At 37.7% G+C, this 27,535-nt stretch overlaps 1 protein-coding gene across 1 annotated transcript; it reads left to right on the top strand.

The window, feature by feature from the left end:
- PYGO1 (pygopus family PHD finger 1) lies at positions 1 to 23,740 on the top strand. Its single transcript, XM_068551939.1, has 3 exons — positions 1 to 683; positions 17,599 to 17,684; positions 18,737 to 23,740. Exons 1-3 carry the CDS (start codon positions 635 to 637, stop codon positions 19,859 to 19,861), a joined length of 1,260 nt encoding a protein of 419 aa, XP_068408040.1. The 5' UTR covers positions 1 to 634; the 3' UTR covers positions 19,862 to 23,740.
- The last annotated feature ends 3,795 nt before the right edge of the window (positions 23,741 to 27,535 follow it).

Below are 27,535 nucleotides of genomic sequence, written 5' to 3'. Positions count from 1 at the left end.
GCGGGACGAGGCAGCGGCCCCCGCCCCCCGAAGTCCGTCCCCGCGCGGGGCTGGGGAGCTCGGGGCGGGGAAGCCGCGGGGCCGCGCCACGTCCCTCGCCCGCCCCAGAGCGGGTTTTGCAGGCGGCTCTAAGCTGGGGGCTTTTGTGTCTGCGACTCGGGAGCGGCGAGAGCGCAGACCTCATCCTCAGAGGGCGCTGTGAGTGCGCCGCCAGGGCCGGGCCGCCCGCCTCCCGCCTCCCCTGTCAGCGGCTCCTGAGGCGGCGGCGGCGGCGGCGGCGGCGGCGGCGAAGAAGAAGGAGTGGGAGGAGGTGGCGGCGGCGGCGGCGCACTAGTCCTCCGCACACGCCGGCCCCGGCCGGGGGGCCGCCCCCAGGCCGCTCTCCCGCCCGCTCTCCCGCCGCCGCCGCTGAGCCCGGCCGGCCCCAGCACGCCGCCCGGCCGCCCCGAGGCCTCGTCCTCCTCCCAAACTTTGCAAAGTCGGCCCGCGTCCCCACCGCCCTCGGCCGCGCCTCGCCTCGGAGGCTCGCCTCGCAGCCGCAGCGGCCCCGCGAGGAGGAGGAGGAGCCGCCGCCGCAGCATCAAAGAGACCGAATTCCCGCGGCCTGGGGGGGAGTCATGCTTTGCGGTCTGTAATGTCAGCAGAACAGGAGAAGGATCCCATTTCGCTGAAGAGAGTTCGAGGTAACCGAGAAGGGCGCCGGGTTGAGGGGAGCGGGGTGAGCGGGGCGCGCGGGGGCCGCGTGCCCGCCCGCCGGGAGGCCACGGGGCTCTGTCCGGGCCTAACTCCGCGCAGCCCGCGTCCCGCCTGCGCCCCGGGGCCCGGGCTGCGGTCGGAGGCGCGCGGCCCCCGCGTCCCCTGCGCCGAGCCCTGGCCGCCCCGACTTTGTGTTAGGAGGCAGTTGAAGCGGCACTCAGCATCCCTTCATACCCCGCTCCTCGCCCACCTTACCTCGTTGGCCAGACACAGCACAATAGGCAGCCCGGAGGGTGAGAAAGAAACACCCCCTGGCAGAGACCACGAACGATGCCCTCCACCCCCGCCTCAAAAAAAAGTAAGTTGGACCGCACTAGAGTTGACGCTCTTGCAGAAGGTGTGCCGGGCCTCCGTGTCTCTCCCAGCCCCCCTTCCCATTCTCCAAAAGGCAACAAACATACAGCTTTATTTTCCTTAGGCTTAAGAGGAGGAACTATATTCATTCAAAAGGCTTTTCTCTATTGGCTTATGGATAAGAATCATAATCGCCCCAAATCAGTTTTATACACGGTTGGCTTGCTTCTTCCTTGCACACTAGTTAGGCATTTTCCTGCTGCCTTACTATCTAAGAAATATCAGAGGGAACGATGTGCCAGACAAAAGATAACGCATGTAAGCTCACAGACACCAAGTGCCGTCTGGAAATTTGGGGAGTATCCTCCCGCTCTTATTTCCAGCTTTCAATAGGGTTCAGGCCGAAAGTCCCAAAGTTGAAGTAATACTGTTTGTTCATTAAGCAAATATTTATTGAACATCTACTGTGTGCCCGGCACTGTTTTTGGCACTGGGATACCGCGGTGAACAAAGCAAAAAGACCATCTGCACCCAGGAGGAATGCACACTCTTGGAGGGTAAACAAATGATGAGCACATAAAAGGTATAGAATGTCAAATGGTAGGTGGTATGGAGAAAATCAAAGCAGGGAGAGTGGTTAGAAAATATGTATGGGGGTGGAGAGGTAGCGATTATATATAAGAGGGCTCACCTGGAAGATGGTGTTTGAGCAAAGACCCAAAGGAAGTGACAGGGCAGAGCCATATGGATATGTGTGGGAATAGCAGTGTTGGCAAAAGGAACAGCGAGTGCAAAGGCCCTGGGTCTGGAATTTGCCTAGTGTGTTCAAGCAACTGCAAAGAAGTTATTGTGAGTGAGCAAAGGGAGAGTAGTGTGAGCTGAGCTGAAGTATGGGGTGAATGTGTATTGGCCTTGTGAGCCATTTAAAAGATTTGGGCTTTTACTCTGAGGTAGGGACTGGATGGGTTTGTGCAGAAGAGTGAGTGATCTGCCTTATGTTTTGTTTAAATTTTTTATTTATTTATTTATGGTTGGGTCTTCGTTTCTGTGCGAGGGCTTTCTCTAGTTGCGGCAAGTGGGGGCCACTCTTCATCGCGGTGCGCGGGCCTCTCACTATCGTGGCCTCTCTTATTGCGGAGCACAGGCTCCAGACGCGCAGGCTCAGTAGTTGTGGCTCATGGGCCCAGTTGCTCCGCGGCATGTGGGATCTTCCCAGACCAGGGCTCGAACCCGTGTCCCCCTGCATTGGCAGGCAGATTCTCAACCACTGCGCCACCAGCGAAGCCCCCTGCCTTATGTTTTTAGCTGGCTGTTCTGCAGAGAATAGACTGTAGAGAACAAGGGCTAAAGCAGGGAGGCTAGTTAGGAAGTTATTCAAATAATCCTTTCATCCAAACAGGATAAAGTGCTTTATCAATCAGTAAGTAGTAAGGTAAATTTCCAATTGACTTAAGTGATGTAGAGATCAAGGAACACAGTCATTCATCTATGTTTTTGTTCCCTGTGACTAGAGAGTAAACCTATAGAACTGGCTTGTGACACAGTGACAATGTGATATCCAAATAACATCACTTGAGTATTTAGTTAGAGATTGATTTTCTTAGCCATTTAAGCAAAAACATAATTTAGAGCAGAATATTGTTTTTACAGGCTTAATAGCACAATCTTTCATTTGGTGAAGGTTTTCTATTTCAACTTTCTTTTCTCTTTGTGGTTATGAATTGCCAAAGCCCTTAAGGAATAGACCTTTCTAAGATAGTTATTTCTTTGATATGTTTGCCATGTTATTTTGCCTACTATTATAAATTACTTTGGGGTTGAAGGAAAAGAAAGCTTTATTAAGTTTATACCTTTGAACTCAATTATCAGTCTTAATCAAATGTAATTTTAAATAAAATTGATGGGTATTTTATTGTGCGTCAAGACTACAGATCTATCTTTGTTTTATTACAACTGCTGGTTTTAAGTTTGATGCCCTAGTTGTTGGAAGTTGACTTAGGTGTCAGCTCAAGAATATTCTGAGAGTCAAGTACCAGAAAAAAAGACACAGCACTTTTTAAAATAAAAAACCAATATGAAGAGGGGTTTTTATGATGTCATTTTGTACTAATTAGAACATTAATTTTTAAAACATTTTAAAATTATTTTATAATCCATAAAAGGTACCAGATTATCTACATGAGCTCTTCCGAAGCACAATTCTGCTGAACTTCACTGCCCTGGAGCTTCTAGTTATAATTTATATCATCAGACTGCATGTAGAATGTGGTGTTTGCAGAGCATAATCTCTTGAACAGTGCTTCTCAACTGTTTCTTATCCAATGATATATATATAATCAGACTTTTTAATGGTTATGTATTTATTTCATGTGTATTATCAAAAATATAAGTTATCAAACCTTTTGCTTAGGATAAGACTAAGATATAGATAAATAGATATATCTGCATATATCTGTCTGTATAGAGAAAGACCTATATATTGTTTTAAATTTAAAGGAATTACTAGAAAATAATATTATAGACATAACTCAGATATGGCAAAATTATGACAATGTGAATGACTAAGGACTTTGTAGACCAAAAGCATCGTAATCCCCTAGGATGCTTATTCAAAATGTAGCTTCCTGGACCCACAGAATCAGAATTTCTGAGAGATTTCTCTGCATCTTTAACAAGCTCCCCCGGTGTTCCTTACGTACACTAAAGTTTGAGAACTGCTGCTGGTAGACCTAGATTGTGAAGGTAAGTGGACCAGAGGAAGCTGATTGGTGGTTTTCCAAACTTGTCCTGATAGTTTATTTATTTATTTTAATTTTATTTTTTTAAATATTTATTTATTTGGTTGCGCCGGGTCTTAGTTGCGGCAGGCAGGCTCCTAAGATTCCACTCACCAGCTCCTCAGCTGTGGCATGCGAACTCTTAGTTGCGGCATGCATGTGGGATCTAGTTCCCTGACCAGGGATTGAACCCGGGCCCCCTGCATTGGGAGCCTGGAGTCTTACCACTGTGCCACCAGGGAAGTCCCTGTCCTGATATTTTAATATTAGATTCAGAATTGCTATTTAGTGCCAAAGTATCTTACTCCTATTTCCTACCGGTTGTTACCACCCCCCCAAACCCTCAGCCCTGGATTGTAAGACAGATCCATGAGGATAGGTGCAATATCTTGATTATCTTTCTGTTTCTTTCCTAATTGCCTTGCTCACAGTAAGTACCAAATGAACGAATGAGTGAATACAAGAAGGAACTGATTCGTATCTTTATGCTGCTTTTGGATTGTCCATAGCCCCTCCCACCACGTTTACTTGCCCTTTTTCCTTATTTTAACCAACACTCCCATTATCCAGTATTTTTAGAACTCTTAGATGTTGATCTGATGACGCTATTCATTCGTTTATTCAACAAATATTTGTTGGGCAGTTATAGTGCCAGACAGTGGGAATACATTGATTAAGAAGACATAATACCTGTCTTCAAGAACTTTTAGTGTAGTCTGGGATACTGACAAATAAGTAATCAGTTACAAACAGCATGATAAATGCTGTGATAATCTACAGGAAATAAAGGAACATATAACCTATCTTTAAGGGAGTCAAGGAAGGCCTCCTGGAGGAGAGTTCTAAGAAGCGGTGGGTGTTCCTTTGTTTTAAATGATGTAGAAAGAGCAGCAAGGAGGACCAGGGATGAGAAAAAGGTCTAGGAAGTTAGTGGTGATTTTGAGAAGGCACTTTTGGGAGAAAACTACATTTCAAAGTGGTGAAGATATGATTTAAAAGAAGCTTGGTGATAGAAGGAAAGACATAGCCAATAACTTGGAAAGAGAGTCAAGAGGAAGTTTGTATGGGTTCTCTTTATTATTTTTTCTCCCTTGAAAAATGACAGACATATTAGTAGACAAACAAAAGAACCTGATTTAGAAGGAGAGGGGAGAAACTGAAAAAGCAACAGAAAGAGGATAATTCATTAATAAAGCATTCAATACATGTTTTTTAATATCTACCATGTGCTAGGCATTCGCTGTTGTGGAAGCTGGGCATTAGACAGACAAGACTCCTATTCTCGTAAATCAGGTTTCTACATATGAGAGAAGGAATAGCAACAAGGATGCAAATGAAGAGTTAGTCTTGGGGAAAAAAAGAGAAAATGAAGGAAGAAAAACAAATTTAGAGATGAAGAAGGAAGTTGAAGCATTCATTTCAGATGAAATGCTTGTTTTTTTTTTACATAAATGCCACATTTATTGTTTCAAATGCAGTTATGTCTGATTTATTACTGATTTTGCCTGAAGAAGTTAAGAGAGCAGACTTAATGACTCATATCAAGACTATGGTGAACACTGTATAGTATCAAGATAACTCCATCTAGACTATGAACAAATGATAGTTCTTTAGTAAAAGTAGAAATTTCACTAGTCATGAGGCAAAAGTGATTAAGTAGCTATCTGCTTTTAAAAGACTGTGCACCCTCAGATGAAACGCTTTTAACCAGAGTTAGAAATGACATTGGAGAGGTAAGCATGTATTTTAGAATGGCATAGTAACACAAAAATGTCACAGAAGTGCTAAAAGTAGACTGTACTAAAAAATATAGACCATCTTGATCAGAGAAGTGTGTGGAAGATTTGGGTTAAGATTGAAGAGAAAGCATAATTTACAGTCACAGAATTGACAGAAAGAGCTGACGAGAGAAAGTCTGAAGGAGAGAATTGGGGGTTTTTGTTGTTTTGTTTTGTTTTTTAATTGGCATATGTAAGGGCTAGGCAGAGTGTCAGGGAAGCGAGTTTGGTTTTCAACACATTGAATGACTATCCCCCTGGGATGTTGCAGTGTATGCAACAGATATACGTGGTTTGGACTGAGGCGGGTGGTCTGAGCCAGAAATAGAGATCTGGAAGTTATCAGTAAACATATGAATACTAATTGATGCCTTGGGAGTAGATGAGCTCACACAAGCGAGTGAGGCGTGAGAAGAGAAAAGCATTGAGAAACACAACTTTAGGAACACTAACGTTTAGGAGATAAAAGGGGAAAGAGAGGGGCTTCCCTGGTGGCTCAGTGGTTGAGAATCCGCCTGCCAATGCAGGGGACACGGGTTCGAGCCTTGGTCTGGGAGGATCCCACATGCCGCAAAGCAGCTGGGCCCGTGAGCCACAATTACTGAGCCTGCGCGTCTGGAGCCTGTGCTCCGCAATAAGAGAGGCCGCGATAGTGAGAGGCCCGCGCACCGCGATGAAGAGTGGCCCCCACTTGCCGCAACTAGAGAAAGCCCTCGCACAGAAACGAAGACCCAACACAGCCATAAATAAAAATAAAATAAAATAAAAATAAATTTAAAAAAAAGGGGGGGGGAAGAGGACCCTGAAAAACAGAATGCAAAGTAGTAGCCAGAGAGGTAGAGGAGAAAACTGTAAGAGAATGGTGTCAGATATATAACAGGAAGAGTAAATTTATGAGGGGGAGATAAATAGATTTTGTTGTTAACAAGTAGAATGAAAGGTGTCTATCTGTGAGACCTCCAGCATGCTCTTTCTCCCATATTCCCTAACTTGATGAAGATCATTTATCTAGTGACCCAAACCCATGCCCCACTGCAACTCAACACTGTCCCAGAGTCCTAGATTATCTGTCTCCTTAGTATGTTTTGAACCCATCATCTCCTCAATCTTTCCACAACTACTTCTTTAGTTCAGATTTTGCTTATCTCTTTGATTATTATAATAACCCTATCACTGGTTTCAGTGGCCTCCCGTTTTGTCTTTCTTAACCCATTTTCCACATTGTTACTTACTGCTGGTGGTAAGTAACTACCATCTATTGAGTACTTACCAAGCAGTTCGCTAAGTAATTTAAATGGATCATCTTGCTTAATCCTCTCAATAACCCTGTAAGCTAGCTGATATCATCATTCTAGGTTTACAATTGAGGAATTGATATTCAGAGAGGTTAAGTAATATGTGGTTAAGTAACATATTCAAGTTTACCCAGCTAGTAAGTGGTGAAGCTAGAACTTAAATTCTACGGCCCCAAATCTTAGCCAGTATGTTCCATTGCTATAGTGCTCCCCAAACACAATTTAGTCATGTTACTCTTCTTTGTAAAATTCTTCATTGGTTCCCCATTGCATTTAGGATAAAAATCCAACCTTCTTATATTAACCCAATCCAACCTTCTTATATTTTTATTTGGCCCAGGCCTACCACTTAGTCCTCCATCCTTCATATTCCATGAAATGCTTACACTTGTCTCCTGTGCTCCAGTTCTGAAATAGTCACATTTCCTCTCTAGATGTTGTCATGATCTCTCATGTCTTTCAGTTTTTCTTTGCACATTCTGTTCCTTCTGCTAGGCATGCCCTCTTTTTTCCCGACTTTGGTAAGATACTCATCCTCAAAGCTTCAGCTCCACTGAGACCGCCCATTATTAGAGGTATTGATATTATTGTGTAGAGTCAGCTTCACACTTGGATGCCATCCACCCACCCTTCTATGCTTTACCTTTGTGAGCAGCCTTAAACCTCATGTACCTCAGTAATGCAAAGATCATTAGTTTGGGGAGAACAGCTGGCACAAGAACCACAAATATATGAAACTTTAAATCACTGATGTTGAGGGCTTTCTGAATTTAATATTTATTACATGCCCAGATTGATCTAGGTTTGGGGCATCACATAGCAGACACTTTCTGCCTTGCATTCTAAAAGGAAATAATGTCTTTTTCATGTCAATCATATAAGGCCATTTTGCCAAATGCTTAATGGAATTCATACAATACTATATTCACATATTAATTCACAATATTTCCATTCCATGGTAGAGACAAGTATTACAGAAGTGTGTGTTTCAGGTGAAGATAAAGCTGTTAGCTAAAATGTTCACATCCATAGTAAATGGTAGAGTAAACTGACATTATATCCCAGACTTCTGTGCTGTTGTGAAAAACTGATACTTGAGTGTCCACTGATTGTGCTGACACTGCTGGCTATTAGATATTTTGATAGGATGTTAAATACTATAGAAGCTGAAATGTAGTGCACTAGTGGTATAGTTTAGTCTAAAGGAAAGCAAAATGAGAACTAATAATTGAGTACCCATTGTGTGCCAGGCAATGTGTTAGGCACTGTCTTAGTCCGCTTGGGCTGCTGTAACAATACCATAGACTGGTGGCTTGTAAACAACAAACATTTTATTTCTTACAATTCTGGAGGCTAGAAAGTCCAAGATCAAGGTGCCAGCAGATTCGGTGTCTGATGAAGACCCACTTCGTGGTTCGTAGACAACAATCTTTCTCACTCTGTCCTAACATGCGGAAGGGGCTAGGGAACTCTCCCAGGTCTGTTATATAAGGGCACTAAATCTCCCAGATCTGTTTTATAAGGGCAGAGCCCGCATGACCTAATCACCTATCAAAGGCCCCATCTCCTAATACCATCGTAATGAGGATTAGGATTTCAACATACGAATTTTGGGGGAAAACAAACCTGGTTTGAGTCATTTAATCAGCCTAGAATACATCCTTATACCACATACACATATTAAAATAAACACTTATTTGGAATAATGAGGAAGCAAGTCTCTTTAAAGGAAAATGTTGATTATAAAATATTTTAAAATAACGTAGTCACATTACTTATGAGAGAAGTCACTGTCACAAACCAAACCATTATTGTGAATAAAGTGAGTTTAATAAAGGAAAATTTAAAATATATTAAAGGCACACTGCTATCTAGTGTACAGAATAATGCCTTCACTCCCTTTTAAGGACATGGGGCCAAAATAGATTGAATCTTTAATAGGAAGAATAAAGAAGTTGTAACTAGACCTAAAAAAAAAAAATGCATAAAAGGCCTAAAGTAAATAATCCACTCTTTACAAAATAAAAAGTACTTACAAATAAAAGAATGATTTTATACTTACAAACGGATTTCATATCAAAAAATCATTGATTTGTAGCATCTTTAGATGGGGAAAAAATTGTATCATTTAGTAGGTTGGACTCTCCTCTAAGACCACAAGTAGAGAAACAACTTAAGCTTCCAGCTCTAAATAAAGGTTAAAGGGTGAAAGGAGAGGTAAAACTATTTTTGTGCTTAATTGAGATTGATTGGCATAATGAAAAGTGATAATATATAGAGAAAATTCCTTAACTTAAGATGAGAGAGGTTTCTTTTTCTATTGTTGATATCACCCTTTCCCACTTCACTTCCGCCTTGTGTATTTGGAGGGCTCTGGGAAGGTAGGAGTGAAGAGATGAGTTGAAGAAATTCAATTATTAACAGAAGGATCAGAGTAGCCACTGTTACAACAAGATTTGGAAGTTCCCCTTTTCTTGGTTCTGTGCCCCACAACTCTCAACTTCTGGCTGAATGTTCATGGTTTACTTTGCAGAGTTAGCCACAGCAGATATGTAGAGCAGATAGAGAGACGCTTTGGTACCAAAAGTTATTAAGGTAACCTAAATAACTGGCTTTATGGCCACTACTTTCCCCTCCCCTTGCACTTCGTTTTTAAAGAGTAATAATTACAGAAATTCTTGGTAGCTTATATTCTGATTAGCCCCGATGACCATGAATCTGATCTAACATTACTTATTAACATCATGGAGATGACAGAACCACCAGTATTACATATACCAATGGGAGGGACCTAGGTAAGGCCAAGAGTCAGAGCCATTGGAAATGTTACATAGTTAACTTTTTAGATGAACTATAAGTGGGGCAACTGAGACCAGTGGGAACTTGAAGATTGTTTTTTTTTTTTTTTTTTTTTTTTAAGAAAGATGGAAAGGTTACTTTTTTTTTTTTTTTAAATATTAATTAATTTATTTATTTAGGCTGTGTTGGGTCTTCGCCTCTGTGCGAGGGCCCTCTCCAGTTGCGGCAAGCGGGGGCCACCCTTCATCACGGTGCGCGGGCCTCTCACTATCGCGGCCTCTCTTGTTGCGGAGCACAGGCTCCAGACGCGCAGGCTCAGCAATTGTGGCTCACGGGCCCAGCCACTCCGCGGCATGTGGGATCTTCCCAGACCAGGGCTCGAACCCGTGTCCCCTGCACTGGCAGGCAGACTCTCAACCACTGCGCCACCAGGGAAGCCCCTTGAAGATTGTTTTATGGAGGGAAATATTAGACCCTTTTTTTTTTTTTTTAATTTATTTATTTATTTTTATTTTTGGCTGTGTTGGGTCTTCGTTTCTGTGCGTGGGCTTTCTCTAGTTGCGGCAAGCGAGGGCCACTCTTCATCGTGGTGCGTGGGCCTCTTACTATCGTGGCCTCTTTTGTTGCGGAGCACAGGCTCCAGACGCGCAGGCTCAGCAGTTGTGGCTCACGGGCCTAGTTGCTCCGCGGCATATGGGATCTTCCCAGACCAGGGCTCGAACCCGTGTCCCCTGCATTAGCAGGCAGACTCTCAACCACTGCGCCACCAGGGGAGCCCCGAGATATTAGACTCTTAAATAAAAAACTAATACTATAAAACTCAATTTTCAAAAAAGAATTTTAGGTGGTTTTGCTTACAGATTACTTGAAAATAATGAATTTATTTAAATGATTACAAATGTCAGAGTTTTGCCTTATAGTAAATACAGGAATTATCATTAGAGTTTTAGAAAATGAACAGAGATGGTAGATACTAACCATTAAGAGTACATTTTGTCCATCTTTAAATTACAGCATTTTAATAGTAAAATTACAGTTATTCAGTAGTCTTAATAATGCTGTGAATGGTAATTTATATATTATGGATTAGAGACTAATTTGTTAATAACTTTTTATTTTTTAAGAATTACCTTTTTCTATTGATACTTTTGTTATAATGAAATACCCATAACAAATGTTAGGAAAGACAGGACTCTGATGTTTGGACCTTTTGTTTATTTATATAGCCACTTTATTATTTGACCTCAAACCCATTACTAATTCTTTTCCACAGAATTTCTAGGTATTCAGATTCAAGAACAACACATTTCTCTGTTCAGTATGTTAGTATATACTGTTATGGAAAACTGCATACAAATTGTTAATATGAACTCATTAGTTCAGTGTATATAGGCTACTGAAAGTTATACATTGGTTAAGTAGTTTAGCCATTCCTGAACCATATGATTTTGAATGAATGACCTTGAGGAGTGCACTGGATCTCTCTCTTAATTCTTTACTTACCATCTATTCAAATGGGATTACCATGTCAAATTAAAATTAAAAGATAGGAGTCCCTTTATCATTTTTTATTAAAAAAAAAATTTTAATGGTCACAACTATATTTTAATTTAATGAATGTTTATATTTTTCACTGTTTACGGTTTTTTTTAAAAATTGAAGTTTAGTTTATTTACAATATTATATTAGTTTCAGGTGTGCAACATAGTGATTCAGTGTTTTTTATTGATTATATTAAGATAGGAGTTTCTTTAGTTTGAACCAGAAGTTTCCATTTTTGCCTTTTGTGGGCCACTGAGGAAGACAGTATATGTATAAGATCTTAGGGAGGCAAACTACTATATTAGAAGCAGATAAACCTAGTTTTATCCAAGCAACAAAACAAAAATAAATAATCGGAACTTCATCAAAATTAAAAACATATGTGTTTTACATCTGATGATTCTAGTATCCTTAATATATACATAAAGAATTCTTAAAACTTAACAGAAAAGACAAACACTCTAAAAAATAGGCAGAGAACTTGAATAGGCATTTCTTCATAGAAGATAAAGAAATGGTCAATAAATACATGTAAAGATGCTCAACATCATTAGTAATTTTGGAAATGCAAATTAAAAGCACAAGGAGATACCACTTCATACTCACTAGAGTCACTATATTAAAAAAAACAAAACAAAACAAAACAAACAAACAAAAAAAAACAAACTATAAATCTTGGGGAGAATGTGAAGAAATTAGAACTGTCAGACTTTAGAGGTGGGAACATAAAATGGTGCAGCCACCGTGGAAAACCGTTGAGCAGTTCCTCAAAATGTTAAACATAGAGATACCATGTGACCCAGCAATTCCACTCCTAGGTGTATACCCAAGAGAATTGAAAACATACATTCATTTAAAAACGTGTGCATAAATGCATTATTCATAGTCCCTCCAAAATAGAAACAACCCAAATGTTCACCAGCTAACGACTGGATAAACATAATGTGGAATATCGTTCAGCCATAAAAAAGAATGAAATACTAATACATAAAATTACGTGGTTGAATGTCAAAAATGTTGTGCTAAGTGAAAGAAGCCAAACTCAAAGCCACATATTATATGGCTAACAGGTATGGGGTTTCTTTTTGGGGTGATGATAATGTTCTGGAATTAAATAGTGGTGATGTTTACAGAGCCTGGTAAATATGCTCAAACCCCACTGAACTGTACACCTAAAAGCAAAAGAAAACAAATACTAGTTTTAGATTTCAGAGCTGCTTTTTTACCAGGGGTATGATCTGTACCTTTACAATTCCATTTCTTTTTCTCTCTTTTTTTAAAATGGGGATGATTTTCCTCATAGGTTTGTTATGAAGATTAAGTGAAAGAACATAGATATAGATATAAACTTCTAAGATAGTAGAACAAAGCTACCGTACAGATTCTCTTCTAAATTTCAAGTGAAATGAACCAAAACAGTTTTAAAAAACAGCAAAAATGTCAGCGATAGCAGCAGACAAGGGAAGTGGCATAGCCTGGTAACATAAATCTGGAACAGGGTGAAATCTGGATCACTGTTTTAGGCTTCTAAAACAATCCCTGCCCCTTGGAAGCTGCTGGTGATTTACAAAATTTTGAGAATTACTAATAACCCCAAGTCTGGAGAAAAGCAAATTAAATGAGTAGTCTTGTCTTCTCACTCCTTTGAGTAAGAAAAAAAAAATGAGTGAAACAGGGGAAGTTTTTGTTGTTGTTTTTAAAGGACTATCTGGCAGAAAAGAAGCCTTCAGGGATACAAATTGAATCAGAGGACTCTAGGGAATCCTCCCATGTGAATGGGTTACTGCACCCCCTGACTAGGTAGATGTGCATTTAACACAATCTTAGAATTAAGAGCCTGGATGTTTCAAGGAAACACAACAGGTTAATCTTACTAACATAGGCAAGCATTATAAAGAGAATATTAGCATATCCAGTCACATAAATATAACATTCATATAAAAATTAGTAAGTTGTGTTTACTAACATAGGAATGTCAGGCTGGGTTCAACATTAAAATAATGTAAAGGGGACTTCCCTGGTGGCACAGCAGTTAGGAATCCACCTGCCAATGCAAGGGATACGGGTTCGAGCCCTAGTCCAGGAAGATCCCACACACTGCGGAGCAACTAGGCCCAAGTGCCACAGTTACTGAAGCCTGCGTGCTCTAGGGCCCACGGGCCACAACTACTGAGCCCATGTGCCACAACTACTGAAGCCCGTGTGCCTAGAGCCGGTGCTCCACGAGAGAAGCCACCACAATGAGAAGCCCACGCACCACAACTGAGTAGCCCCTGCTCGCCGCAACTAGAGAAGACCCAACGCAGCCAAAAATAAATAAATAAATAAATAAATTTATAAAAATAATGTAAAGGAAAAACATCATATGATTATCTCAATAGATGCAAACCATCTAAGCCAGGCAAACAATCTTAGATAGGAATAAAAGGGAGTCAAAGTTACGCACATTAAATCAGAGCTTAAAAGGTCTGGGCAAAGTTACAAGATAAAAATAAAAACACGATAATTATGTAAACATACTATAGCAAACTAGTGAACTGACACACAAAGAATAAAAAGAGAAAGAGCATGCAGAAGATGAAGAACCCATAACCTACAGGACAGAAGGAAATAACTCACATGTACTTCAAGTTGTAGAACTTAAATAAGAGCTCAAAGACAAGATAATATTAAAACACAGAAGAAGGGTAAATTGCAGGCCTAAGGAAATAAATTGACTGAAACAACATATATAGAGAACAAATATATTACAAATTAGAAACAGAATAAAGATAGTTAACAATTAAGTTACATAAAAACTTCAGATAATCAAATTAAGTGCAGATGAAAAAGACTAGTCAGGTGAGCTAATAGGTATGGAGCTAAAAAATCTCCCCAGCATAATGATAATTAGTACCCCTGAAATAGAGCACTCAACAAATAGAGCGGAAAAAAGTATTCAAAGGTATGAGAAAAGAAAATTTACCTGAAATGAAGAATCTAGAGATAGAAAATACCCTGCTAAATTTAGGGAGAAAAAAAGTAGAATAAGATGTGATACTATACTATCCTCAACTTTCAAAGCAGGAAGTCACTTGACACCATCTAAAGATTGAAAAAAGAAATACCATAATTTCTCCAACTTAATGTTTTTCTTGATGTCTTTTCTTAGCCTTAGAGAATTATTTTCAAAAATTTGTCTTTTGGTGAAGAAACATTTAGCATATTCTTCAGTTTAATTTATTTCTTTTTCATTTATTAAATTCTAATAAAGTTAAAATTTAATGCTTTTTTTTAAAATTAATTAATTTTTTTTATTTTTGGCTGCGTTGGGTCTTCGTTTCTGTGCGAGGGCTTTCTCTAGTTGTGGCAAGCGGGGGCCACTCTTCATTGCGGTGCGCGGGCCTCTCACTATTGCGGCCTCTCTTGTTGCGGACCACAGGCTCCAGACGCGCAGGCTCAGTAGTTGTGGCTCACGGGCCTAGTTGCTCCGTGGCATGTGGGATCTTCCCAGACCAGGGCTCGAACCCATGTCCCCTGCATTAGCAGGCAGATTCTCAACCACTGCGCCACCAGGGAAGCCCAATGCTTTTATTTAAAAAATAATAGCCCATTTTTGTAAAGGTATTACTATCACAAATTTATACACAGGAGGAAAAGTAGGTAGGTAGATAGTAAGCTAAATCTCTGGAATGATGTTAACGTAGGAGTAATACTATTTTCAGCCTGGGAGGTGTTTGAAATATGTATCAGTCAGGGTCTAGTCAGGAGACAGAAACCAGACTAGTTATTTTTAATGGAAAGAATTTGATATGAAGTATAGTTAACAGATATTAAACTGGCAAAATAGAATACTAAAGTTTTTACAGAGGTAACAACTGTGGGAAGCAGCTACCATTCTTAAGGCTGAAGGACATAGGAAAGAGGTTGGAATTATTAAAATATATAAACTCACAAGAGGGTCCCTGTGGAGTTTAAACTCAGGTTTCTGAGAAGGGGGTGCTGCTTAGGCTGGTATGAATGCCTATGGGGTTAGAGGATGGGCCCTGTGGGCCTGGGACTCAGACACCTGGTGCTGATGTCCCTGAGGAGGGCACCACCAGGCTATCTGGGATAATATGTGAGCTAAATAAAAACAGTGTTATTTTGTTCTAGATGGCTAGCCAGAACAGGGAGTACCTTTCCACTTATTAGAAGTCTTCCTCTTTGTCCCTCAATAGGGCTTTTAAAAAGTTTTTATTCGTACTGATTTTGTGCATTTCTTAAATTTATTACCAGCTATTTTAGTTTAGTTTTGTTCCTGTTAATGGAAGCTTATCTTCTACTTTATCTTTTAACTGGTTATAGTTTGTAATATGAAAGCTTTTGATGTTTAGATATTAATTTAACGTCCAGAATCCTTACTAAAATTTTGTTATTGTTGTCATAGTTTTTTACCTCCACAATATTTAAACTTCTTCTAAATAGCTCTTACAGACATCTGCTTTGCATTTTTGTTATGTGTGGAACTATCGCCAGCACACTGATTTCTCTTTATTGCCAAGTACTATTTCTTTTCTTGAACTATTATTATAAAGATATCATTACTGGTCTCCCTGCTTCTATCCCATTCGATCACCAATTTATTCCCAGTACAATTGCTAATGTAATCTTTTAAAAACATAAATCGTGTTACTTTCCTGCCCGAAATCCTTAAATGAGCATCCACTGTTCTTAAAATAAAATCCAGATTCCTTACCATAAACTATAAGGCTCTATGTCTCAGTTGGCTTGTGCTGCCATGACAAAATGCCATAGACTGGGTGGCTTAAACAACAGAAATTTATTTTCTCACAGTCTGGCGCTAGGAAGTCCAAGATCAAGGTGCCAGCCAGTTTGTCAGTTCCTGGTGAGGGCTGTCTTCCTGGCTTGTAGATAGATGCCCATCTCCTTGCTTTGTCCTCATATGGCCTTTCCCACTGTTTGCATGAGGGAGGAGGGAGGCTGGAAGGGAGGAAGGGGGTGTGGAGAGAGAGAGAGAGGTCACTTTCTCTTCTTATAAGGCCACTAATCCCATTACCCTCATGACCTAATGTAACCCTAATTACCTCCAAAAGCCCCCACCTCCAAATACTATCATATTAGGGGGCAGAGCTTCAACATATGAATTGTGCGGGGACACGAGCATTCAGTTCATAACACTTTAAAATGATCTGGTCCCTGCCTGTCTCTTCAGCCTCTTCTAAAGGTGCTCTCCAGAGTTCCGTAACACACTGGCCTCTTTTAAATGTCTCAGACATGACACATTCAAGCTCCTTTCTATTTATTCTCTCTGCCTAGAGGCTTTTCGTTCTGCTCTTCATATGAGAGATTTCTTATCATGTTTTAGGTCTCAGTTTAAATATCTTTCTCGGAATCCACATGTATGAGCAAGTCTCCTATAATTCTCTGTCAACTCATTGGATTTATTTACTAATCTATTACAAATATGTATTATAGTTTACTACAAATGTGTATCTACATATGTGTGTACATAATTTTATTCTGTCTGCTTTTGTATATGTTCAGAATTCTCTGTAATAAAATTCTCTGTAATAAAAAGTGTGTTTTTTTAATGGAAGAAAATCCCATGTTTTTTTAAACTTCTTAGATTCACAGTCAAGCTTTTGCTTTTGCTTGATCATATTGAGAAAATCATACTCACATACATTGTTGTATTTTGACAATACCTTTCAGAATTAAGAGGCATATACCTAGGATGCCATAATTCCAGTCCTAGGAATGACTTTTACATGAGTGTAAAGACATTGATACGTGGATTTTCATTGCAGAACAGCAAAGGTTTGAAAACAATCAAAATATCCATCAATAGGGAGGAGGACTAGTTTAATGAATTATGGTATAATCATACTGTGAACTACTCAGTTATTAGAGAATGGAGCAGTTCTATATGTAATGATATGGAATGATTTCCAAGTAAGAAAGCAAGGTACAGACCATCGTTCCATACTAAGCATGCCATTGTTTGTGTACTCCCCAGAGCTATACTGGAATTTATCTAGATGATCTTTGGAAAGATAGACCAGAAACTAGCAACAGTGTTTGCTTCAGGGATAGGAAACCAGATGACTGAAGGTTTGAGGATGGGATGGAGAATTACTTTTTTCACTGAAAGAATGATAAAAAAAATGCTATGGGGTAGAGGTGAATGACTGCTTCTGGCTGAGATTATGGGGAAGACTTTTTTGAAGAACAAAGATAATAAGAGCTTAGTATTGCTTTTATCTAATAAAAGTAGAAAACATTAACAGGTAGCTATAATAGATACTGCTATGAGAGATACAGATTTCACTTACGAGTAGAAATATTATCAGGATTGACTGATTGATTTATTTTTAGGTGGTGATAGCGGACTGGATGGGTTAGGAGGACCAGGTGTACAACTAGGAAGCCCAGATAAGAAAAAGCGCAAGACAAATACCCAGGTAAATGGGCATTTTCTTTAATAACAGTTTTTCTTCACTGATATGATCAGGCTATGAGGTAAATTTAACTTTCGTCATGGGTTTTGTTTCCTCTCCTAATTCAGAACCTAGTAGTGAATTCTGCAGTGATTTGTTTTTTTTTGGGTTTTTTTTTGCTTTGCAACTAGTGGCTATTATCGGACTGTAAGCCTAGAGTGAATATTGTAAGAAGGAAGTGTAGGCAGATAAATTAAAATGCTTATTCTTAAAGCTGATTTAAAAGGAATAGATGCCTGCAGTTTTATGAAAAGATTTAAAAATATATGGATACCAGTTTAACTTGGAGTAATGTTCAACTATTATAATAAATCAGTAGTATGTACATATCATGAAGCAATCATGGTGGAAGCATCTTTTGTCTGAAACCTTTGGTTGTAATAAGCAGTTATAAATACAGACTTTCTTGGTTTTATCCTCTATAAATTTTAAGTACTGTTTTTATTATAAAGACTGCAAGTAAGTGTGAAATGTGTACAGATTACCTTTTTCCATTTTGGCCACACTGTTAAACTTGCAGTTGTGACTAAAACTGGCAGTTTATTTTTCCAGTCTGAGGCCTAGGCCTTAGTGCTTTGGGAATACTTTAATAGCTAACTCTCTGAAGTTAAGCTAGGGAAAAAAATTTAGATCCTGTTTACTGTTATTTAATTTTATGGCTATTTGGAGGTATAAAGGTATTTTTAGTTAAAATTTTAAGTGAAAGCTTCTAGAGTTACAGGCAAGCATATTCAATGAAAATTATGGTAATGAAGCTTCTTTTGAAGGCTGAATACTTCTAGCGTTTGTAACAATTGATTTGAGCTCAAAAAAGTACACCTTATTTCCTTTCCTCAATGAAAGAAACCTACACAGTTTTATCATTAAATATAAATATGAACATTATTTGGAATTGAAAGGTCAGGTGAAGAATTAAATTTTTGTAACACTTCAAAAGAAATTTAAAACTAGGTTCATAAATGTTAACATTTATGACTTCTTTGATCAAACACATGTATTTCACATTCTCATTTCAGGGGCCTTCTTTTCCTCCATTGTCTGAGTATGCTCCACCACCAAATCCAAACTCTGACCATCTAGTGGCTGCTAATCCATTTGATGACAACTATAATACTATTTCCTATAAACCACTACCTTCGTCAAATCCATATCTTGGCCCTGGTTATCCTGGCTTTGGAGGCTACAGCACATTCAGAATGCCACCTCACGTTCCTCCAAGAATGTCTTCCCCATACTGTGGTCCTTACTCACTCAGGAATCAGCCACACCCATTTCCTCAGAATCCTCTGGGCATGGGTTTTAATCGACCTCATGCTTTTAATTTTGGGCCACATGATAATTCGAGTTTTGGAAACCCATCTTATAATAATGCACTAAGTCAGAATGTTAACATGCCTAATCAACATTTTAGACAAAATCCTGCTGAAAACTTCAATCAGATTCCTCCACAGAATGCTAGCCAAATATCTAACCCTGACTTGGCATCTAACTTTGTCCCTGGAAATAATTCAAATTTTAGTTCTCCATTAGAATCTAATCATTCTTTTATTCCTCCCCCAAACACTTTTGGGCAAGCAAAAGCACCACCCCCAAAACAAGACTTTAGTCAAGGAGCAACCAAAAACACTAATCAGAATTCCTCTGCTCATCCACCTCACTTAAATATGGATGACACAGTGAATCAGAGTAATATTGAATTAAAAAATGTTAATCGAAACAATGTCGTAAATCAAGAGAATAGCCGTTCGAGTAGCACTGAGGCTACAAACAACAGCCATGCAAACGGGACACAGAATAAGCCACGACAACCTAGAGGTGCCGCAGATACATGCACCACTGAGAAAAGCAATAAATCCTCTCTCCACCCAAGCCGTCATGGGCATTCTTCTTCTGACCCAGTGTATCCTTGTGGAATTTGTACAAATGAAGTGAATGATGATCAGGATGCCATCTTATGTGAAGCCTCTTGTCAGAAATGGTTTCATCGGATCTGCACTGGAATGACTGAAACAGCTTATGGCCTCCTAACAGCAGAAGCATCAGCAGTATGGGGCTGTGATACCTGTATGGCTGACAAAGATGTCCAGTTAATGCGCACTAGAGAAACTTTTGGTCCCCCTGCAGTGGGCAGTGATGCTTAATCACAGGCATTAACTACAGTGGTTTTTTTCCCCTGTGTAGTACAGAGGTTCAGTGACACAGGATTTTAATGTTTTACATTATTTTTTTAAATGCACACACACAAAAATTATTTACCTTTTAGTTTTTATTAATACACCACTTCGTTGCTAGTGCAAGCTTTGTATTGTTTTTGTTTGCTATCTTAAATAAGAATAATGTATATGGGGGTGCATTAGAAAGTAATATACAAATAAATTTTAGTTTGTAATCATGAACATAAAAGCCTCTTGAAGCTTCAAGATAATATATAGCAAATGTAGGCAAGTTTTGACTTTTAAAAGTTAGAATCATTGAAAAATGTATCAGTTGACCCTTGAACAACACAGGTTTGAACTGCATGGGCCCACTGATTTTCAATAAACACATACTATAGTACTACGTGATCCACGGTTGATTAAACCCCAGGATGCGGAACCACAGTTTTGGGGGGCTGACTGTAAAGTTGTATTCAGATTTTTGACTGTTAGGGGGTCGGCACCCCTAGCCCCCGTGTTGTTCAAGGGTCAAGTGTATTCCAGTGCTGAACTTTGGCAATATCAAATTAAATATTTAGTTCAAAAAATATTTGAGGATCCATTTAACATGTTTTCAGAAATAATATATGTAGCTAAAACATGGAAGAAAGCATACATTTTAATGAGTGTTTTAAAAAATAATAGAGTATGACACCAGATTCGTCCCATATTAGGGTCCTTGAAATTAGTGACCTTCATATTATCAACTCAGTCTTTCCAGGATGTCTGTTTGTACAGATATGAGACAGATGTTAGCATATAGTAGATGTTCAATAAGTATTTGTTGATTAACTTGTGGATTGTACCACATGAAATTGCTAACATTAGATCAGTTGAAAATTGACTACAATTAGTAGAGTTGTCATAAAGGATGTTTTTAGTTGTGCTATTTAGAAATATAACAGTATTCTCTTCACTCTTCAATTTGATTATTGAGTTGTTTTGTTATTGTTTTCCAGAGAAATAAATAATACAGTATCCTCAGAAGAATTGTGAATACTTTTCTTAATATCATTTCAAACCAGGGACATATTGCAAATGAGATAGGTAGAAACATCAATTTGGCCTTAGAGGGCTCTGCTGGCAAAAGAGTGGTGGTTTGAAAAATCTTGTTCTGGGGATCTGAAAATTAAAAATGAGCCTCAGCAGAGTTCAAAATCCATTTTAAACAAAGATCAATTAAGAGCCAAGATGAGAGCTTACTCACAGTTCGAGGCCCTTCAGCAGACAGGAGTTTCGGCTGTGACTGGGGAAAATGTAAAAATGGACCTGAGAGTATTCTCTTGAGAGATAACAAGAATGGAGACAGTTGGAGGTGCACTCATTAAGATTTGAAACAACAGAAGCCTGTTTTTGGAGCGGATCATAAACTGTGACCCAAAAAAAGGATTCTATATGACAATTGATAATAATTTATACAATGGTTGGATGTTGGTAAATCTCCCAAACTTGAACCATCATTGTGACCAAAAAAGTTCTGAAGACTATGTGGTGACCTGCAAAAGGGATAATTTAAACCTTGGTGAAATGACAGCAGCAGCAATATTGCCAAGAAATTTAAATTATGCATGAAAATTTTGATTATAGTCCTTCGGTTAATAAACATGAACCCACACTTATACATGACAGCACTGGTGTCACATGTCACAAGCCACTAAAGCAAAGTTAATTGAATTATTCAATTCTGTTGTTTACAGTGTAGTCACCAGAACTTTATCCAGTGAACTGGTGTAGTTTTCATCATTTGGAGATTTTTCTAAGAAACTTCATATTCTCCAATTGAAAAACAGTAATTGGAGGGTTTGAACAGTTTATACAGCCTAGCAAATGATGAATTTTATAAAAATGGAATATTTAATGTCCTATTAGAAGAGAACTATTAATGCTTGTGATGCGTATTTTAATTGAATAAAACTTATTTTTTTAAGTAGTGTTTTAATTTTGACCTACAGAAACAGCAATTTCATATGGTACAAGGCAATATAAGGTTTTCTCCATTTACCTGTGACTAGTTAGAGATGAGTACAAGATATTTTAAATATAGTTGTAATATAAATGTCTTTATAGTTTTAGGAAATGAAATGATATAAACTCTAATACTAGGTACTCCTTTGTGTGAAAACTTTACCAGTTGGAGCAGGTTAAAATGCAGTAGTTTGGGCTGACTCTTGACATTTGGTATGTTCAGTAGCGTCTCGAAGATCACATTTTGCTTACATTGTAGTTTTTGTTAAAGGTACATAATTTTCTAAATGTTTAAGGACCTAATTATGTTGTTTTTGAAATCCTAGTGAGTGCAGATTTTTAAGATATGATGCACTGTATGCTATATGCCTAGTTCTAGCATCAGATCATGGTTTTTTTTTTTTTTAATGACTGAATACAGTTAGGTAGGTACTGAGTAGAACCTTCCAATGTCTTCAGGAGTTAACACTTTACACAGTAGTACTCAAGTTGTGCTCATTGCTAAAACTGATTATGCAGTTTCTAAAGCCCTCTATTGCTTACACTTTGATTACTTGTTTTGTGAAAATGAAATAACCTCTCCCAAGTTAGTCTAAAAATACTTGATTTATAATGTGATTCTTTTATTTTCCATTTCCAAGTAGTTGTTTTTAAAAGCTTAACAAACAAGTGAATTTTTATTCTTGTATTTAGGTCTTAAGAGCACCTTACTTAAATATAAATCTGTTAAATTTACAGAAGAAAAACCCGTGGTTGATTCTAACAGTGAATCATAGGCAAACTACAGTCATAGCTGATGAATGTTTTCATGTATTTGAATTAATTTTCTTACTAGTTCCACATTTGTCTCTACATAACGCTGTCAGAAGTTATCTAGAGGCTTTTTGGTAGGGAAAGTGATGAACTATAAGAATGGCCAGATACTAATTTGCCTAACGTGACTCAAAGAAGGCTATGATACAAATCGATATGGCTTTCTTAAGACAAGTGACGAGCTGCCCTAAACATTTAAAAAGTATTCAGTGAGGGAAACAAATGCACAGAGGTGGCATAATCTTCCAGTAGCATCGCACCTTTTTTGGTGTAATCCTTTTCCATCACTGAAAGGCCTCATCTCACATGCACGCATATACACAAAGACACACATACATGCAATTGAGCAGGAAATCTTGGGGTTTCTCCTACATTCTCAAGTTTTGCCAAAGTTCAACCTGGCTGTCAGCAGCTAGGCTCTCTCACCAAGGCTAGGTTACTAGAAAGTTTTAAAGTGTCAGTTCCTTTCTCAGAACTTGCTTTGTTCGTTTCACTAGAGAATTCCCGATCCACTTGCTTCTAGATGCTACTGGACTCCCTAATGCAGGAACAGCTTAGCTTGCTAGAGAAAAATAAATTATTCTTCAGATAGAGTGCTTGGAATTAGATTTGTGATCCATGTTTTCCTTTCGTGTGAAATACTGTAGCATACTGCTATTATGATTCTTGTTATCCAGACTAGAAGATTATGTACATAAAACTGAAGATTTTCTTGTACTAGTGCTTATTCTTCATAGATGAACACAATATAAAGAAAACCAATTTGTGTGTGTGTGTGTGTGTGTGTGTGTGTGTGTGTTTAGACTCTCAACCCTGCCTAGTGGTAGGAAAAAAACTTCAATAATAGGTTACCCTGAAATCTGCTGACTTTAATCATCCAGATAAAATATCAGGAGTTTTCTTCTAATATTCTTTTACATTTGTTTGTCTTGAACAAACTGAGTGCTAGTACATATTGTCCAACATACTATAGTAATTGTATGTAATAGTAAAATATATAGATAAGCAATGATTTTTAAAGGGAGCTCGAGAGTTTTTGGATTTCTTTTTTGCAGTGTATAAAGGTTTCATATGCATGAACATTTGTGCTATTTAAGATTTTTTTAATTAAAAAAAAGTTTAATTAAAAGCATCCAGATTCCCAAAGTTCATTTGTAAATAGTGGTTTAGAACTCTGTATAAGATGATTAGATCCTTAGGAAAGCTCATGAAGGCTTATTTACACCATCATGTAGTTAACAACAGTATTGTATCATACTGAGTGCTCAGTCCTCTTTAGGGAATCAATCAATGTAGGAAGGAGAAAGTAGCAGAGGTCTTTCCTTTTTCCTGATTTGGTTCAGGAAGGTTGAGTTGTTTGGTGTGTTTCCCAGTTGCCCTCTTCCCATCCTAAACTCTCAAGTGGAATGCTGTATAAACCAACTTGCCTATTGCCTTCCTGGATGCTCTGTACTTCAAAATTTCATATCTTTCCTCTAATCAGAATTCTCATTTCTTTGTTGGCTGTGGTTGGCTAGATTTTAAGGGGACAGTCTTTTGCAGCAAGATTTTAACAAAGATAATGAAGTGAGATTAAATATCTCTTTTTTTAAAGACTTTATTCAGAATGAATCTTTAATATCTTTGATTTCAGACAATATGACCACATTTAGGCACCATGGAAAGCAGTATTTTTATCAAATTGACTGATAGGTTCTTGAGAGTACTTCCCAATCTCCTTTAGATTGTGGAGACTTTTCACAATTTCTTTTCCTCTACTTCTGAACTCAGAGATTTTCTTCTCATTTCCAAATTTTAGCAACTTCCCCCTTTTCTCTATTCCATTTATCCGATAAAGCAGTATAGAAGTTATATCTGTAATTTTCCAACTCTTGGTACAGTGATGGGAGCTTAGAGGCACCCCTGGAGTAAAGGGACTGGGGATGGGATTAGTATCTCCCAAGACAAGTGGTCTAGGGCAAATAAAGGGAAGAAAGTTTTCATTGAAGACTTTTAATGAAACCCAATGGATAAGCTTCGTCTTTGTCATATTTTGTTGAAACACATTACTTGTAATTATATTAAAACTTATTCTAAATACCTGTACTTTTCTTGTTCTGTAGGTGATGTAGATGATGTTGCTTGTTAGTTAAAATATCTTTTATAAAAGAAAGTCCTGCTTCTTATCATGATGTATGTGACTTAAATGACTGTTTCATATTAAAACTATTTCTTCCTTATGTACTGCTTACATATACCTCTTTTTGGGATATTAGTTCAGTACTTTTATACAAATCTGAGTGTGTTCCACATTGGTGACATGTATTTTTGCAGTAAATTTTTGTTTTGTTCTTAGAGCATGTTTAAAGTAACACATGCACTAGTGCTGTGATCTGTGGCAAAATTACTGTAATTCAAATTGGAAAATAAAATGTTTCCAGACTTTGTCCAACACTTATTCCTATGGCAAAGGAAATTACTATGTAATACTAATTATTTCATATGCTGGTATGTTTAAGCTACTCTATGAAGTATGTGAGACATCAATATTTATGGATTAGTAGATGGCCTGATGTCTTTGAAATGGGAGAGAGGGGTAAAATTTGGTGTTGGCAATTCATAGCACTCATAATACAATAAATACTTCTTAAAAATTTGATCTTCCTCTTACAGTTATAATTTACTAAGGAATTATCTTAATTGACAGTGCATATTCGATTTTTTTAGCCCATACCATTAAAATTATATATTAGACTTTGAACTTATTCTGATGTCTTCCAACCAAAAAAGATATCATTCACTCCACCATAACCAAAATAAGTAGTCATATTATCTTCATTTATTAATAAACTATTAAAATACCATAAAACTCCTCTAATTACAATTTATAACCACTGATACAAGACTTGAATGTTTACTTTGTATTATCTGATGAAAAGATTTGTTAATAAAAGTCATAATCAAAATTTTAAAGAAAAATGTTTAATCTTGGGAAAATTTTAAGCTTTTTAGAGGCATTTATTTCAGAATACTAGTTTAAAAGCATTCTTTTGTCATTAAACCTTAAGTACCCAAAAGAAGCGTAATAGATACTTGGAAATTTGTATATTTGAAATTACATGCTTAACAGAAAAAAAAAAAAAGAATGCTTGTGAGTGCTTAAACTGCATATCTTTTAAAATATTCAAATTTTTAGACATCAATTTAACCTGAATTAACAAGGTTTTACTATATCAGTGATGTATATTACAAGATTAATGTCTACCAATGTTATGCTAATGATCTTTCTATACAGCATCATTTTTGGCATGGTTGTTGTGGTATATTTTGTACATTTGATTGTTGGCTGTTGATAGAATTGACATAGCAATAAATCTGATTCAGTTCTTAAATTTTAAATAATGCCAGATACGATACTGTGTCATAATCCCATTATACTTTATTTGAATGCCCAGTGTTTTCATGGGTTTCTTTTTTTGTATTAAAAATTTAGTTTTACATGTTAGGGATTTTTTTTCTGGTATTTTCATATACAATCTTTTAGAACTGGGTCTGTTTCTATTTGAATCATAGAAATTGAAAGAAGTATTCGTATTAAATGATTCATGAATTGCTTTGTGGAAAAATCTGAATAAAGTATGAAATGACTAGGTTACCCCCAAATTGTTTATTTTCTTTATGTGGTTAATGTACAGGTTACAGTTTTCAGGGAAATAAAATTGGCTTGGTAACTGATTGGATATAGTAGATAATTGATAGTTTAACTGTCTAAGGGCTTCCAAATATTAAACCAAATAATTCTCAATTCTGAATACTTTTTAATAATTACTATAAATAATGGTAAGCCAATTCTCATTTTTCTTTTTAAGATATTTAACTCTTATAATTTCTTCCTTCTTATCCTTTTTCTTTCTTCCTTAAACACTGTGCTAGAATTTAAAATTGGATGAGTTTAACTTATCTCCACATTTTAGTTTTTTATTCTGTAGGTAAGTAGTAAGACGGGTAGAGGTTCTATCAAACAGTCCATGTTATTGTTGGCCATTCTTTTCAGGGATCATGCTAAATGTCATTTGTGCATTGTATAAAGAATGTTATTTATCAGTATATAGACCTACTATTAGTAGAAATTATGTATGGCAGGCTTTCTTGAACAATATGTATTGTAAGTTTGTTTCCTATTAGTGTTATGCTTCAGATTCTTTTAAATAAAGCTAGTTTTTAAAGAGAAAAATAACTGTTTTTTAAATGCTTGACTTTTATCAAGACAAGTAGGCGTAACAGTCTTGGCTTTGGGTAGGAGATGTCCTAGGAAACATTAAGCAGCGCAGTAGCCTACAATTTACCAGGAATTTAGTTTTATACTGAGGAGCAAACCAATATTTTTGGACAGGCTTTGCTATACACAACTTGTTTTTCCTGTGAAGTTTATACATAACACTGAGTCCTGAGTTTCCTTAAGAAAATGTGAACATATCTCTATTTTGATTTTTACAAATTAGGACTCCAGTTTTGGTAATAGAAAATTGGAGAGGAGTGCTACAATCTCAGCAGCTTAGTGATCCCTGAAGTAGAGACACCGCTGTAGCAGTATTAAGAACAAACTTGCTTGAATGATAAAATTAGTTTTGCTTGAAAACAAAGTTTGCTTGAAACAACCATCAGGTGCCTTGAGTAAAAAGAGAATGCATAAAATGTGAATGTATCAGTTGACGCAACTTGGTATTAGAGGTAATAAAAGTGACAAAAATACAAGATAAAATTTGAATGCACAAAAGATTTTTTTAAATGTGTGGAAGGAAAAAAAAACAGGAAAAATGTATCTTACCTGTTGTAGGAAAGAGAAAAGATGTACAGAGACTT

This window comes from Eschrichtius robustus, chromosome 1 (genome assembly GCF_028021215.1).
Source record: "Eschrichtius robustus isolate mEscRob2 chromosome 1, mEscRob2.pri, whole genome shotgun sequence".
Lineage (NCBI taxonomy): Eukaryota > Metazoa > Chordata > Mammalia > Artiodactyla > Eschrichtiidae > Eschrichtius > Eschrichtius robustus.
Note: the sequence above shows the minus strand (reverse complement) of the source record. Positions and strands in the feature narration are given on the sequence as shown.

Bases quoted from the DNA above. Each gene is read 5' to 3' on its own strand.
- PYGO1 (XM_068551939.1), top strand. From the start codon at position 635: ATGTCAGCAGAACAGGAGAAGGATCCCATTTCGCTGAAGAGAGTTCGA. The intron at 684-17,598 runs GTAACCGAGAAG...ATTTATTTTTAG, and splicing joins TTCGCTGAAGAGAGTTCGAG to GTGGTGATAGCGGACTGGAT. The intron at 17,685-18,736 runs GTAAATGGGCAT...TTCTCATTTCAG, and splicing joins AGCGCAAGACAAATACCCAG to GGGCCTTCTTTTCCTCCATT.